Source organism: Oncorhynchus mykiss, chromosome 2 (genome assembly GCF_057628025.1).
Source record: "Oncorhynchus mykiss isolate SJ-2025 chromosome 2, ASM5762802v1, whole genome shotgun sequence".
Classification (NCBI taxonomy): domain Eukaryota; kingdom Metazoa; phylum Chordata; class Actinopteri; order Salmoniformes; family Salmonidae; genus Oncorhynchus; species Oncorhynchus mykiss.
Window position 1 is genome coordinate 2,862,501 of NC_143023.1, and position 17,500 is coordinate 2,880,000.

The 17,500-nt window shown below is 45.6% G+C and overlaps 1 protein-coding gene across 2 annotated transcripts in view; it reads left to right on the forward strand.

Annotated features, from left to right (window-relative positions):
• LOC110514512 (lysophosphatidylcholine acyltransferase 1) overlaps window positions 1-17,500 on the forward strand; it is a 63,362-nt gene that overhangs the window by 9,009 nt on the left and 36,853 nt on the right. For both annotated transcript variants that reach the window (XM_090216012.1, XM_090216004.1), the window contains exon 2: window positions 13,519-13,658. In XM_090216012.1, coding sequence (XP_090072138.1) covers window positions 13,519-13,658 — 140 coding nt within the window. The remainder of the gene's footprint in view (window positions 1-13,518; window positions 13,659-17,500) is intronic.

Sequence of the window (17,500 nt, forward strand, 5' to 3'; positions counted from 1 at the left end):
CATTGAATTCCATTCATAATGTAGGTTATTCTGCGCTCCATTCAGGGTATCGGGCGGAAAAATAATTTTTTGTTGTTAATGTAGACCAATGAAACTAATTTAAAATGAGTTTGAGACAGTGTAGGCTAGGTGAACTCTCCTGTCCTCTGGCAGTCTGTTGACCACCTCTCTGAATGGTTGTTGGGGACATTGCTAGCGTGGGTTTAGAACTCTGTTTGTGTCGTCGTACCTAACACGACGAGGAAGAGGCGTGAGATCTGGGACCAGGCTATGCCGTTGCTACCAGTCTAGAGCCCACAGGGTTGTGTTGTATTATAGAGTGTAAAGAATGTCACACTGCTTGCTTAGCGTGACACTTCCTCCTGATTCGGCCACTTTCCCCCCCGAGGCTCAAACCCCCAGGACGTCTGCCTGACAAACACGTGACCCCCCCCCCCCCCCCCTCCCTGAAGTGACTTATTAACGCAGTCGCTGATTGAAAAACGGTCTATTCAGGCTGGGTGGTGAGTTAGACATATTATCATCTGCTACATGAGCCCAGAGGGATGTGTTGATCTCCAGATGGTGTTTTAAAGCGCTGTTTTCCCCTTTAATGTTATTTTCTGTCAGGTCGCTTTTACCAAATCTGGTCGTAGTCGTGGTAGTCGATCCACCGGGATGTTTCTCCTGGCTGTGTTGACGTCTGTGAGTTACGTCTCTGTGTGGTTTGACTGGCAGTCCCAACTACCAGTCAGTCACTCTGAGTGGTTTGACTGACAGTCAGTCACTCTGTGTGGTTTGACTTACAGTCCCAACTACCAGTCAGTCACTCTGTGTGGTTTGACTTACAGTCCCAACTACCAGTCAGTCACTCTGAGTGGTTTGACTGACAGTCAGTCACTCTGTGTGGTTTGATTGACAGTCCCAACTACCAGTCAGTCACTCTGTGTGGTTTGACTTACAGTCCCAACTACCAGTCAGTCACTCTGTGTGGTTTGACTGACAGTCAGTCACTCTGTGTGGTTTGACTGACAGTCCCAACTACCAGTCAGTCACTCTGTGTGGTTTGACTGATAGTCCCAACTACCAGTCAGTCACTCTGTGTGGTTTGACTTACAGTCCCAACTACCAGTCAGTCACTCTGAGTGGTTTGACTGACAGTCAGTCACTCTGTGTGGTTTGACTTACAGTCCCAACTACCAGTCAGTCACTCTGTGTGGTTTGACTGACAGTCAGTCACTCTGTGTGGTTTGACTGACAGTCAGTCACTCTGTGTGGTTTGACTGACAGTCAGTCACTCTGTGTGGTTTGACTTACAGTCCCAACTACCAGTCAGTCACTCTGTGTGGTTTGACTGACAGTCAGTCACTCTGTGTGGTTTGACTGACAGTCCCAACTACCAGTCAGTCACTCTGTGTGGTTTGACTGACAGTCAGTCACTCTGTGTGGTTTGACTGATAGTCCCAACTACCAGTCAGTCACTCTGTGTGGTTTGACTGACAGTCCCAACTACCAGTCAGTCACTCTGTGTGGTTTGACTGACAGTCAGTCACTCTGTGTAGTTTGACTGATAGTCAGTCACTCTGTGTAGTTTGACTGACAGTCAGTCACTCTGTGTAGTTTGACTGATAGTCCCAACTACCAGTCAGTCACTCTGTGTAGTTTGACTGGCAGTCCCAACTACCAGTCAGTCACTCTGTGTGGTTTGACTGATACAAGTCAGTCACTCTGTGTGGTTTGACTGATACAAGTCAGTCACTCTGTATAGTTTGACTGATAGTCCCAACTACCAGTCAGTCACTCTGTGTGGTTTGACTGGCAGTCCCAACTACCAGTCAGTCACTCTGTGTGGTTTGACTGACAGTCCCAACTACCAGTCAGTCACTCTGTGTGGTTTGACTGACAGTCAGTCACTCTGTGTAGTTTGACAGATAGTCAGTCACTCTGTGTGGTTTGACTGATAGTCCCAACTACCAGTCAGTCACTCTGTGTAGTTTGACTGATAGTCAGTCACTCTGTGTGGTTTGACTGATAGTCCCAACTACCAGTCAGTCACTCTGTGTGGTTTGACTGATAGTCCCAACTACAAGTCAGTCACTCTGTGTGGTTTGACTGATAGTCCCAACTACCAGTCAGTCACTCTGTGTGGTTTGACTGATAGTCCCAACTACCAGTCAGTCACTCTGTGTGGTTTGACTGATAGTCCCAACTACAAGTCAGTCACTCTGTGTGGTTTGACTGATAGTCCCAACTACCAGTCAGTCACTCTGTGTGGTTTGACTGATAGTCCCAACTACCAGTCAGTCACTCTGAGTGGTTTGACTGACAGTCAGTCACTCTGTGTGGTTTGACTGATAGTCCCAACTACAAGTCAGTCACTCTGTGTGGTTTGACTGATAGTCCCAACTACCAGTCAGTCACTCTGTGTGGTTTGACTGATAGTCCCAACTACCAGTCAGTCACTCTGTGTGGTTTGACTGATAGTCCCAACTACCAGTCAGTCACTCTGTGTGGTTTGACTGATAGTCAGTCACTCTGTGTGGTTTGACTGATAGTCCCAACTACAAGTCAGTCACTCTGTGTGGTTTGACTGATAGTCCCAACTACCAGTCAGTCACTCTGTGTGGTTTGACTGATAGTCCCAACTACCAGTCAGTCACTCTGTGTGGTTTGACTGATAGTCCCAACTACCAGTCAGTCACTCTGTGTGGTTTGACTTACAGTCCCAACTACCAGTCAGTCACTCTGTGTAGTTTGACTGATAGTCAGTCACTCTGTGTGGTTTGACTGATAGTCCCAACTACCAGTCAGTCACTCTGTGTGGTTTGACTGACAGTCAGTCACTCTGTGTGGTTTGACTGATAGTCAGTCACTCTGTGTGGTTTGACTGATAGTCCCAACTACCAGTCAGTCACTCTGTGTGGTTTGACTGATAGTCAGTCACTCTGTGTGGTTTGACTGATAGTCCCAACTACCAGTCAGTCACTCTGTGTGGTTTGACTGACAGTCAGTCACTCTGTGTGGTTTGACTGATAGTCCCAACTACCAGTCAGTCACTCTGTGTGGTTTGACTGATAGTCCCAACTACAAGTCAGTCACTCTGTGTGGTTTGATTGACAGTCCCAACTACCAGTCAGTCACTCTGTGTGGTTTGACTGATAGTCCCAACTACAAGTCAGTCACTCTGTGTGGTTTGATTGACAGTCCCAACTACCAGTCAGTCACTCTGTGTGGTTTGACTGATAGTCCCAACTACAAGTCAGTCACTCTGTGTAGTTTGACTGACAGTCCCAACTACCAGTCAGTCACTCTGTGTGGTTTGACTGACAGTCCCAACTACAAGTCAGTCACTCTGTGCTGTTTGACTGATAGTCCCAACTACAAGTCAGTCACTCTGTGTAGTTTGACTGACAGTCCCAACTACCAGTCAGTCACTCTGTGTGGTTTGATTGACAGTCCCAACTACAAGTCAGTCACTCTGTGTAGTTTGACTGACAGTCCCAACTACCAGTCAGTCACTCTGTGTGGTTTGATTGACAGTCCCAACTACCAGTCAGTCACTCTGTGTGGTTTGACTGATAGTCCCAACTACAAGTCAGTCACTCTGTGTGGTTTGACTGATAGTCCCAACTACAAGTCAGTCACTCTGTGTAGTTTGACTGACAGTCCCAACTACCAGTCAGTCACTCTGTGTGGTTTGACTGACAGTCCCAACTACAAGTCAGTCACTCTGTGTGGTTTGACTGATAGTCCCAACTACAAGTCAGTCACTCTGTGTAGTTTGACTGACAGTCCCAACTACCAGTCAGTCACTCTGTGTGGTTTGATTGACAGTCCCAACTACCAGTCAGTCACTGTGTGTGGTTTGACTGACAGTCCCAACTACCAGTCAGTCACTCTGTGTGGTTTGACTGACAGTCCCAACTACCAGTCAGTCCTACACTAAAAGCCTCCCAGCCTTTAGTTGTGTTCAGCATCTCCCACAGGAGGATTCCCAGATGTCTGGCCAGTCCTATAAAGTCACTCTGCTGAATGAAACAACTCCGCCCTCTAAACACTCTGCTGAATGTAACAACTCCGCCCTCTAAACACTCTGCTGAATGAAATAACTCCGCCCTCTAAACACTCTGCTGAATGAAACAACTCCGCCCTCTAAACACTCTGCTGAATGTAACAACTCCGCCCTCTAAACACTCTGCTGAATGAAATAACTCCGCCTCTAAACACTCTGCTGAATGAAATAACTCCGCCCTCTAAACACTCTGCCGAATGAAATAACTCCGCCCTCTAAACACTCTGCTGAATGAAATAACTCCGCCCTCTAAACACTCTGCTGAATGAAATAACTCCGCCCTCTAAACACTCTGCTGAATGAAACAACTCCGCCCTCTAAACACTCAGTTGACGTTTCCGCTCGTTTTAACAACCTTTACGTATCGTCAGTGTGGTGGTGGTCAATGTGTCATGATGTTTCACAGCCTGTGTTGACCTCAGTGTGTTTGTCCAAAATGGCACCCTGTGAACCACTATCCCTTTAAAAGGAGAAGGAGCCAACCACTATCCCTTTAAAAGGAGAAGGAGCCAACCACTATCCCTTTAAAAGGAGAAGGAGCCAACCACTATCCCTTTAAAAGGAGAAGGAGCCAACCACTATCCCTTTAAAAGGAGAAGGAGCCAACCACTATCCCTTTAAAAGGAGAAGGAGCCAACCACTATCCCTTTAAAAGGAAAAGGAGCCAACCACTATCCCTTTAAAAGGAGAAGGAGCCAACCACTATCCCTTTAAAAGGAGAAGGAGCCAACCACTTTCCCTTTAAAAGGAGAATGAGCCAACCACTATCCCTTTAAAAGGAGCCAACCACTATCCCTTTAAAAGGAGAAGGAGCCAACCACTATCCCTTTAAAAGGAGAAGGAGCCAACCACTATCCATTTAAAAGGAGAAGGAGCCAACCACTATCCCTTTAAAAGGAGAAGGAGCCAACAACTATCCCTTTAAAAGGAGAAGGAGCCAACTACTATCCCTTTAAAAGGAGAAGGAGCCAACCAGTATCCCTTTAAAAGGAGATGGAGCCAACCACTATCCCTTTAAAAGGAGAAGGAGCCAACCAGTATCCCTTTAAAAGGAGAAGGAGCCAACCACTGTCCCTTTAAAAGGAGAAGGAGCCAACCACTATCCCTTTAAAAGGAGCCAACCACTATCCCTTTAAATGGAGAAGGAGCCAACCACTGTCCCTTTAAAAGGAGAAGGAGCCAACCACTATCCCTTTAAAAGGAGAAGGAGCCAACCACTATCCCTTTAAAAGGAGAAGGAGCCAACCACTATCCCTTTAAAAGGAGAAGGAGCCAACTACTATCCCTTTAAAAGGAGAAGGAGCCAACCAGTATCCCTTTAAAAGGAGATGGAGCCAACCACTCTCCCTTTAAAAGGAGACAACCACTATCCCTTTAAAAGGAGAAGGAGCCAACCACTATCCCTTTAAAAGGAGAAGGAGCCAACCACTGTCCCTTTAAAAGGAGATGGAGCCAACCACTATCCCTTTAAAAGGAGAAGGAGCCAACCAGTATCCCTTTAAAAGGAGATGGAGCCAACCAGTATCCCTTTAAAAGGAGATGGAGCCAACCACTATCCCTTTAAAAGGAGAATGAGCCAACTACTATCCCTTTAAAAGGAGAAGGAGCCAACCAGTATCCCTTTAAAAGGAGATGGAGCCAACCACTCTCCCTTTAAAAGGAGACAACCACTATCCCTTTAAAAGGAGAAGGAGCCAACCACTATCCCTTTAAAAGGAGAAGGAGCCAACCACTATCCCTTTAAAAGGAGAAGGAGCCAACCACTATCCCTTTAAAAGGAGAAGGAGCCAACCACTATCCCTTTAAAAGGAGATGGAGCCAACTACTATCCCTTTAAAAGGAGAAGGAGCCAACCAGTATCCCTTTAAAAGGAGATGGAGCCAACCACTCTCCCTTTAAAAGGAGACAACCACTATCCCTTTAAAAGGAGAAGGAGCCAACCACTATCCCTTTAAAAGGAGAAGGAGCCAACCACTGTCCCTTTAAAAGGAGATGGAGCCAACCACTATCCCTTTAAAAGGAGAAGGAGCCAACTACTATCCCTTTAAAAGGAGAAGGAGCCAACCAGTATCCCTTTAAAAGGAGATGGAGCCAACCACTCTCCCTTTAAAAGGAGACAACCACTATCCCTTTAAAAGGAGAAGGAGCCAACCACTATCCCTTTAAAAGGAGAAGGAGCCAACCACTATCCCTTTAAAAGGAGAAGGAGCCAACCACTATCCCTTTAAAAGGAGAAGGAGACAACCACTATCCCTTTAAAAGGAGAAGGAGCCAACCACTATCCCTTTAAAAGGAGAAGGAGCCAACTACTGTCCCTTTAAAAGGAGATGGAGCCAACCGCTATCCCTTTAAAATGAGAATATATACAGGACACCCCTTCATATACTATATATACAGCAGTATGAGGACACCCCTTCAAATTAGTAGATTCGGCTAATCCCGTTGCTGACAGGTGTATACAATCGAGCACACATCCATGCAATCTCCATAGACAAACATTAGCAGTAGAATGGCCTTACTGAAGAGCTCAGTGACTTTCAACGTGGCAACGTCATATGATGCCACCTTTCCAACAAGTCAAAATCATAAAATTTCTGCCCTGCTAGAGCTGCCCCCCCCCCGGGTCAACTGTTTTTTAAAAATTGTATTGAATTCACCTTTATTTAACCAAGGTAGACTAGTTGAGAACAAGTTCTCATTTACAACTGCGACCTGGCCAAGATAAAGCAAAGCAGTGCAACACAAACAACAACAACAACAGAGTTACACATGGAATAAACAAAACATACAGTCAATAACACAATAGACATTAAATCTATATACAGTGTGTACAAATGAGGTAAGATTAGGGAGGTAAAGGCAATAAATAGGCCGTAGTGGTGAAGTAATTACAATTTAGCAGTTAAACACTGGAGTGATAGATGTGCAGAAGGTGAATGTGCAAGTAGAGCTACTGGGGGTGCAAAGGAGCAATACATAAATAATGGGCTATGTACAGGTGCAGTGATCTTATGCCTACTGTCAGTGATGTTATTGTAAAGTGGAAACATCTAAGAGAAACAACGGCTCAGCCGCAAAGTGGTAGGCCACACGAGCTCACAGAACGGGACTGCCGGGTGCTGAAGCGCGTTGCGCGTAAAAATCGTCTGTCTTCGTTGCAGCATTCACTAGCGAGTCACAAACTGCCTCTGGGAAGCAACGTCGGCACAAGAACTGTTCGTTGGGAGCTTCATGAAATGGGTTTCCGTGGCCGAGCAGCTGCACACAAGCCTAAGATCACCATGCGCAATGCCAAGCGTCGGCTGGAGTGGTGTAAAAGCTCGCCGCCATTGGACTCTGGAGTAGTGGAAACACGTTCTCTTGGAGTGATGAATCACGCTTCACCATCTGGCAGTCAGACAGAGGAATCTGGGTTTTGTCACGAACCGGGAGACGACGTGGAGATAAGGAATATAGCAAAAATATATGTATTAACTAAAGTACACTATATACAATTAACAATGGTGTGTGTGTGTGTGTGTGTGTGTGTGTGTGTGTGTGTGTGTGTGTGTGTGTGTGTGTGTGTGTGTGTGTGTGTGTGTGTGTGTGTGTGTGTGTGTGTGTGTGTGTGTGTATAGTCAGTAATCAGTAGTGTGAGTGGATGTGTTCGTAGGTGGTGATAATGAGGGGTGTTGAGAGGTGCCAAAACAAACAAACCACTAAATTCCACAACCAAAAATCCACCAGTTTGTCTGCGTGGAGAGAGTCTCCTCAATGAATGGGGGAAAGGTGTGTCCCATTTCGCTGACGACCCTCCCGGCTCCGCCCACCGACATCCTAATAAGGAAAACAAGGGCAAAGAGAAAGAAATTCGGCAGACAGAGTGGGAGGGTCGTCACAGAGTGGGAGGGTCGTCACAGGGTGGGAGGGTCGTCACGGTTTGGGAGGGTCGTCACAGAGTGGGAGGGTCGTCACGGTTTGGGAGGGTCGTCACAGAGTGGGAGGGTCGTCACGGTTTGGGAGGGTTGTCACGGTTTGGGAGGGTCGTCACAGAGTGGGAGGGTCGTCACAGAGTGGGAGGGTCGTCACAGAGTGGGAGGGTCGTCACAGAGTGGGAGGGTCGTCACAGTTTGGGAAGGTCGTCACAGAGTTGGAGGGTTGTCACAGTTTGGGAGGGTTGTCACAGGGTGGGAGGGTAGTCACGGTTTGGGAGGGTCGTCACAGAGTGGGAGGGTCGTCACAGAGTGGGAGGGTCGTCACAGAGTGGGAGGGTTGTCACAGAGTGGGAGGGTCGTCACAGTTCGGGAGGGTCGTCACAGTTTGGGAGGGTTGTCACAGAGTGGGAGGGTCGTCACAGTTCGGGAGGGTCGTTACAGTTCGGGAGGGTCGTCACAGTTTGGGAGGGTTGTCACAGTTTGGTGGATGCCAGGAGAACGCTAGCTGCCCCAGTGCATAGTGCCAACTGTAAAGTTTGGTGGATCTATCCAAGCTGTTCCTGTCTGTCTGTGGCTCTCTTCTATCTATCCAAGTTGTCTGTCTACAGCTCTCTTCTATCTATCCAAGCTGTCTGTCTACAGCTCTCTTCTATCTATCCAAGCTGTCTGTCTACATCTCTCTTCTATCTATCCAAGCTGTCTGTCTGTCTACAGCTCTCTTCTATCTATCCAAGCTGTCTGTCTACATCTCTCTTCTATCTATCCAAGCTGTCTGTCTGTCTACAGCTCTCTTCTATCTATCCAAGCTGTCTGTCTGTCTACAGCTCTCTTCTATCTATCCAAGCTGTCTGTCTGTCTACAGCTCTCTTCTATCTATCCAAGCTGTTCCTGTCTGTCTACAGCTCTCTTCTATCTATCCAAGCTGTTCCTGTCTGTCTGTGGCTCTCTTCTATCTATCCAAGCTGTTCCTGTCTGTCTACAGCTCTCTTCTATCTATCCAAGCTGTTCCTGTCTGTCTGTGGCTCTCTTCTATCTATCCAAGCTGTTCCTGTCTGTCTACAGCTCTCTTCTATCTATCCAAGCTGTCTGTCTACAGCTCTCTTCTATCTATCCAAGCTGTCTGTCTACAGCTCTCTTCTATCTATCCAAGCTGTCTGTCTACATCTCTCTTCTATCTATCCAAGCTGTCTGTCTACAGCTCTCTTCTATCTATCCAAGGTGTCTGTCTACAGCTCTCTTCTATCTATCCAAGCTGTCTGTCTACAGCTCTCTTCTATCTATCCAAGCTGTTCCTGTCTGTCTACAGCTCTCTTCTATCTATCCAAGCTGTTCCTGTCTGTCTACAGCTCTCTTCTATCTATCCAAGCTGTCTGTCTGTCTACAGCTCTCTTCTATCTATCCAAGCTGTCTGTCTACAGCTCTCTTCTATCTATCCAAGCTGTCTGTCTACAGCTCTCTTCTATCTATCCAAGCTGTCTGTCTACAGCTCTCTTCTATCTATCCAAGCTGTCTGTCTGTGGCTCTCTTCTATCTATCCAAGCTGTCTGTCTGTCTACAGCTCTCTTCTATCTATCCAAGCTGTCTGTCTGTCTACAGCTCTCTTCTATCCATCCAAGCTGTCTGTCTGTCTACAGCTCTCTTCTATCTATCCAAGCTGTCTGTCTACAGCTCTCTTCTATCTATCCAAGCTGTCTGTCTACAGCTCTCTTCTATCTATCCAAGCTGTCTGTCTACAGCTCTCTTCTATCTATCCAAGCTGTCTGTCTACATCTCTCTTCTATCTATCCAAGCTGTCTGTCTGTCTACAGCTCTCTTCTATCTATCCAAGCTGTTCCTGTCTGTCTACATCTCTCTTCTATCTATCCAAGCTGTCTGTCTACAGCTCTCTTCTATCTATCCAAGGTGTCTGTCTACATCTCTCTTCTATCTATCCAAGCTGTCTGTCTGTCTACAGCTCTCTTCTATCTATCCAAGCTGTCTGTCTGCAGCTCTCTTCTATCTATCCAAGCTGTCTGTCTACATCTCTCTTCTATCTATCCAAGCTGTCTGTCTGTCTACAGCTCTCTTCTATCTATCCAAGCTGTCTGTCTGTCTACATCTCTCTTCTATCTATCCAAGCTGTCTGTCTGTCTACATCTCTCTTCTATCTATCCAAGCTGTCTGTCTGTCTACAGCTCTCTTCTATCTATCCAAGCTGTCTGTCTGTCTACATCTCTCTTCTATCTATCCAAGCTGTCTGTCTACATCTCTCTTCTATCTATCCAAGGTGTCTGTCTACATCTCTCTTCTATCTATCCAAGCTGTCTGTCTGTCTACATCTCTCTTCTATCTATCCAAGCTGTCTGTCTGTCTACATCTCTCTTCTATCTATCCAAGCTGTTCCTGTCTGTCTACATCTCTCTTCTATCTATCCAAGCTGTCTGTCTGTCTACATCTCTCTTCTATCTATCCAAGGTGTCTGTCTGTCTACATCTCTCTTCTATCTATCCAAGCTGTCTGTCTGTCTACATCTCTCTTCTATCTATCCAAGCTGTCTGTCTGTCTACAGCTCTCTTCTATCTATCCAAGCTGTTCCTGTCTGTCTACATCTCTCTTCTATCTATCCAAGCTGTCTGTCTACAGCTCTCTTCTATCTATCCAAGGTGTCTGTCTACAGCTCTCTTCTATCTATCCAAGGTGTCTGTCTACATCTCTCTTCTATCTATCCAAGCTGTCTGTCTGTCTACAGCTCTCTTCTATCTATCCAAGCTGTTCCTGTCTGTCTGTCTACAGCTCTCTTCTATCTATCCAAGCTGTCTGTCTGTCTACAGCTCTCTTCTATCTATCCAAGCTGTCTGTCTGTCTACAGCTCTCTTCTATCTATCCAAGCTGTCTGTCTGTCTACATCTCTCTTCTATCTATCCAAGCTGTCTGTCTGTCTACATCTCTCTTCTATCTATCCAAGCTGTCTGTCTGTCTACATCTCTCTTCTATCTATCCAAGGTGTCTGTCTACATCTCTCTTCTATCTATCCAAGCTGTTCCTGTCTGTCTACATCTCTCTTCTATCTATCCAAGCTGTCTGTCTGTCTACATCTCTCTTCTATCTATCCAAGGTGTCTGTCTACATCTCTCTTCTATCTATTCAAGCTGTCTGTCTGTCTACATCTCTCTTCTATCTATCCAAGCTGTCTGTCTACATCTCTCTTCTATCTATCCAAGCTGTCTCTCTGTCTACATCTCTCTTCTATCTATCCAAGCTGTCTGTCTGTCTACATCTCTCTTCTATCTATCCAAGCTGTCTGTCTGTCTACATCTCTCTTCTATCTATCCAAGCTGTCTGTCTGTCTACATCTCTCTTCTATCTATCCAAGGTGTCTGTCTACATCTCTCTTCTATCTATCCAAGCTGTTCCTGTCTGTCTACATCTCTCTTCTATCTATCCAAGCTGTCTGTCTGTCTACATCTCTCTTCTATCTATCCAAGGTGTCTGTCTACATCTCTCTTCTATCTATCCAAGCTGTCTGTCTGTCTACATCTCTCTTCTATCTATCCAAGCTGTCTGTCTACATCTCTCTTCTATCTATCCAAGCTGTCTGTCTGTCTACATCTCTCTTCTATCTATCCAAGCTGTTCCTGTCTGTCTACAGCTCTCTTCTATCTATCCAAGCTGTTCCTGTCTGTCTGCATCTCTCTTCTATCTATCCAAGCTGTTCCTGTCTGTCTACAGCTCTCTTCTATCTATCCAAGCTGTTCGTGTCTGTCTGTGGCTCTCTTCTATCTATCCAAGCTGTCTGTCTACATCTCTCTTCTATCTATCCAAGCTGTCTGTCTGTCTACAGCTCTCTTCTATCTATCCAAGCTGTCTGTCTGTCTACAGCTCTCTTCTATCTATCCAAGCTGTCTGTCTACATCTCTCTTCTATCTATCCAAGCTGTCTGTCTGTCTACAGCTCTCTTCTATCTATCCAAGGTGTCTGTCTACATCTCTCTTCTATCTATCCAAGCTGTCTGTCTGTCTGTGGCTCTCTTCTATCTATCCAAGCTGTCTGTCTACAGCTCTCTTCTATCTATCCAAGGTGTCTGTCTACATCTCTATTCTATCTATCCAAGCTGTCTGTCTGTCTACAGCTCTCTTCTATCTATCCAAGGTGTCTGTCTACAGCTCTCTTCTATCTATCCAAGGTGTCTGTCTACATCTCTCTTCTATCTATCCAAGCTGTCTGTCTGTCTACATCTCTCTTCTATCTATCCAAGCTGTCTGTCTGTCTACATCTCTCTTCTATCTATCCAAGCTGTCTGTCTGTCTACAGCTCTCTTCTATCTATCCAAGGTGTCTGTCTACAGCTCTCTTCTATCTATCCAAGCTGTCTGTCTGTCTACAGCTCTCTTCTATCTATCCAAGGTGTCTGTCTGTCTACATCTCTCTTCTATCTATCCAAGCTGTCTGTCTGTCTACATCTCTCTTCTATCTATCCAAGCTGTCTGTCTGTCTACATCTCTCTTCTATCTATCCAAGCTGTCTGTCTGTCTACAGCTCTCTTCTATCTATCCAAGGTGTCTGTCTACATCTCTCTTCTATCTATCCAAGCTGTCTGTCTGTCTACAGCTCTCTTCTATCTATCCAAGGTGTCTGTCTACATCTCTCTTCTATCTATCCAAGCTGTCTGTCTGTCTACAGCTCTCTTCTATCTATCCAAGCTGTCTGTCTGTCTACAGCTCTCTTCTATCTATCCAAGCTGTTCCTGTCTGTCTACATCTCTCTTCTATCTATCCAAGCTGTCTGTCTGTCTACAGCTCTCTTCTATCTATCCAAGCTGTCTGTCTGCAGCTCTCTTCTATCTATCCAAGCTGTCTGTCTGTCTACAGCTCTGTTCTATCTATCCAAGGTGTCTGTCTAAGGCTCTGTTCTATCTATCCAAGGTGTCTGTCTACATCTCTCTTCTATCTATCCAAGGTGTCTGTCTACATCTCTCTTCTATCTATCCAAGCTGTCTGTCTGTCTACAGCTCTCTTCTATCTATCCAAGGTGTCTGTCTACATCTCTCTTCTATCTATCCAAGCTGTCTGTCTGTCTACATCTCTCTTCTATCTATCCAAGCTGTCTGTCTGTCTACAGCTCTCTTCTATCTATCCAAGGTGTCTGTCTACATCTCTCTTCTATCTATCCAAGCAGTCTGTCTACAGCTCTCTTCTATCTATCCAAGCTGTCTGTCTGTCTGTGGCTCTCTTCTATCTATCCAAGCTGTCTGTCTGTCTACAGCTCTCTTCTATCTATCCAAACTGTCTGTCTACAGCTCTCTTCTATCTATCCAAGCAGTCTGTCTACAGCTCTCTTCTATCTATCCAAGCTGTCTGTCTGTCTACAGCTCTCTTCTATCTATCCAAGCTGTCTGTCTACAGCTCTCTTCTATCTATCCAAGCTGTCTGTCTACATCTCTCTTCTATCTATCCAAGCTGTCTCTCTGTCTACAGCTCTCTTCTATCTATCCAAGCTGTCTGTCTGTCTACAGCTCTCTTCTATCTATCCAAGGTGTCTGTCTACATCTCTCTTCTCCATCTTTGTCTCCATTCAGATAGCGTTGATGACGGTGACTCTGTTCCCCATCCGGTTGTTCCTGGCAGCCTTCATGATGCTGCTGGCCTGGCCCTTCGCCTTCATCGCCTCTGTGGGACGCAACGAGATGTTGGTGGAACCCCAGTCTCTATGGAGGAAGTATGTATGCTAACCTAACCCATGACCCCTATAACCTTTAACCCTATCCATCTGACCCTAACCCCAACGCTATGTGAGATGCCAACGAGATGGTGGTGGAACCCCAGTCTCTATGGAGAAGGTACACAGCCCTTATATAACATTACCTTTAAGAAAAGATTAAACAACATCTCATGGAAGGACAGGGGACTGTGAGGGGACAAACACACTCTAACACTCACTCTGAGATACATGAACCCTCTGTGGTTCACTCTGAGATACATGAACCCTCTGTGGTTCCCTCTGACATACATGAACCCTCTGTGGTTCACCCTGAGATACATGAACCCTCTGTGGTTCACCCTGAGATACATGAACCCTCTGTGGTTCACTCTGAGATACATGAACCCTCTGTGGTTCACTCTGAGATACATCAACCCTCTGTGGTTCACTCTGAGATACATGAACCCTCTGTGGTTCACTCTGAGATACATGAACCCTCTGTGGTTCACTCTGAGATACATGAACCCTCTGTGGTTCACCCTGAGATACATGAACCCTCTGTGGTTCACCCTGAGATACATGAACCCTCTGTGGTTCACCCTGAGATACATGAACCCTCTATGGTTCACTCTGAGATACATGAACCCTCTGTGGTTCACTCTGAGATACATGAACCCTCTGTGGTTCACTCTGAGATACATGAACCCTCTGTGGTTCACTCTGAGATACATTACCCCTCTGTGGTTCACTCTGAGATGCATGAACCCTCTGTGGTTCACCCTGAGATACATGAACCCTCTATGGTTCACTCTGAGATACATGAACCCTCTGTGGTTCACTCTGAGATACATGAACCCTCTGTGGTTCACTCTGAGATACATGAACCCTCTGTGGTTCACTCTGAGATACATTACCCCTCTGTGGTTCACTCTGAGATACATGAACCCTCTGGTTCATTCTGATATACATTAACCCTAACATTGCCATTCAAATGTTTTTATTTATTTCTGTTGTAGAGACCCTGAGACAACAGAGAGAGGAAAGGGTTATAGACACTACAACAGAGGAAAGGGTTATAGACACTACAACAGAGAGAGGAAAGGGTTATAGACACTACAACAGAGAGAGGAAAGGGTTATAGACACTACAACAGAGGAAAGGGTTATAGACACTACAACAGAGAGAGGAAAGGGTTATAGACACTACAACAGAGGAAAGGGTTAGAGACACTACAACAGAGAGAGGAAAGGGTTATAGACACTACAACAGAGAGAGGAAAGGGTTAGAGACACTACAACAGAGGAAATGGTTATAGACACTACAACAGAGAGAGGAAAGGGTTATAGACACTACAACAGAGAGAGGAAAGGGTTATAGACACTACAACAGAGAGAGGAAAGGGTTAGAGACACTACAACAGAGAGAGGAAAGGGTTATAGACACTACAACAGAGAGAGGAAAGGGTTATAGACACTACAACAGAGAGAGGAAAGGGTTATAGACACTACAACAGAGGAAAGGGTTAGAGACACTACAACAGAGAGAGGAAAGGGTTATAGACACTACAACAGAGAGAGGAAAGGGTTAGAGACACTACAACAGAGAGAGGAAAGGGTGATAGACACTACAACAGAGAGAGGAAAGGGTTAGAGACACTACAACAGAGGAAGGGGTTAGAGACACTACAACAGAGAGAGGAAATGGTTATAGACACTACAACAGAGGAAATGGTTATAGACACCACAGGGATGCTGGTCCATGTTGACTCAAATGCCTCCCACAGTTGTCAAGTTGTCTGGAATGTCCTTAGGGTGGTGGACCATTTTTGAGCGTGAAAAACCCAGCAGCGTTGCTGTTCTTGACACAAACCGGTGCGTCTGGCACCTACTACCATACCCTGTTCAAAGGCACTTGAATCTTTAGTCTTGCCCCATTCACCCTCTGAATGGCACACATACACAATTCATGTCTCAATTGTCTCAAGGCTTAAAAATCATTCTTTAGCCCGTCTCCTCCCCTTCATCTACACTGATTGAAGTGGATTTAACAAAGTGACATCAATAAGGGATCATATCTTTCACCTGGATTCACCTGGTCAGTCTATGACATGGAAAGAGCAGGTGTTCCTAATGTTTTGTACACTCAGTGTATTTTGGTCTGTTTGAATTCATTAGTTTCTATTTCTGGCCGTGAATTAGGCTACATAACTGTTGAATAGAGGGTAGTGTCGTGGGTTGCCTCAGCCAGAGAGTGTTAGTGTGTCAATGTTTGACGACTGCCTGAGCCAGTCCCCTGTGGATTGGAGAAGCTTCTGGTGATTCTCCTCTCCTCTCCTCTCCTCTCCTCTCCTCTCCTCTCCTCTCCTCTCCTCTCCTCTCCTCTCCTCTCCTCTCCTCTCCTGTCCTGTCCCCTCCCCTCCTGTCCCCTCCTGTCCTGTCCTCTTCTCTCCTCTCCCCTGTCCTCTCCTCTGCTCTCTTCTCTTCTCTCCTCTCCTCTCCTCTCCTCTCCTCTCCTCTCCTCTCCCCTCCTCTCCTCTCCTCTCCTCTCCTCTCCTCTCCTCTCCTCTCCTCTCCCCTTCTCTCCTCTCCTCTCCTCTCCTCTCCTCTCCTCTCCTCTCCTCTCCTCTCCTCTCCTCTCCTCTCCTCTCCTCTCCTCTCCTACTACTGTAGTGGTCTGTCTCATCACACCCAGTGGGGAGTAAATGAGATGTGACTCATACTTAGAGAGGTGACAGCCTGCCTGTCAGGACACTGTCGTGTGATCTACCGTCTACTGTCTCTGTCTGGGGATGTTGTCTTCTAGAGCTGTGTGGTTTACTGTCTCTGTCTGGGGATGTTGTCTTCTAGAGCTGTGTGGTTTACTGTCTCTGTCTGGGGATGTTGTGTTGTAGAGCTGTGTGGTTTACTGTCTCTGTCTGGGGGATGTTGTGTTGTAGAGCTGTGTGGTTTACTGTCTCTGTCTGGGGGATGTTGTGTTGTAGAGCTCCCATTACATTATACTGCCTCACATTACATTATACTGCCTCCACATTACATTATACTGCCTCCACATTACATTATACTGCCTCCACATTACATTATACTGCCTCCACATTACATTATACTGCCTCTACATTACATTATACTGCCTCCACATTACATTATACTGCCTCCACATTACATTATACTGCCTCCACATTACATTATACTGCCTCACATTACATTATACTGCCTCCACATTACATTATACTGCCTCCACATTACATTATACTGCCTCCACATTACATTATACTGCCTCACATTACATTATACTGCCTCCACATTACATTATACTGCCTCAACATTACATTATACTGCCTCCACATTACATTATACTGCCTCCACATTACATTATACTGCCTCCACATTACATTATACTGCCTCCACATCACATTACATTATACTGCCTCCACATTACATTATACTGCCTCCACATTACATTATACTGCCTCCACATTACATTATACTGCCTCCACATTACATTATACTGCCTCCACATTACATTATACTGCCTCCACATTACATTACATTATACTGCCTCCACATTACATTATACTGCCTCCACATTACATTATACTGCCTCCATATTACATTATACTGCCTCCACATTACATTATACTGCCTCCACATTACATTATACTGCCTCCACATTACATTATACTGCCTCCACATTACATTACATTATACTGCCTCCACATTACATTATACTGCCTCACATTACATTATACTGCCTCCACATTACATTATACTGCCTCCACATTACATTATACTGCCTCACATTACATTATACTGCCTCTACATTACATTATACTGCCTCCACATTACATTATACTGCCTCCACAT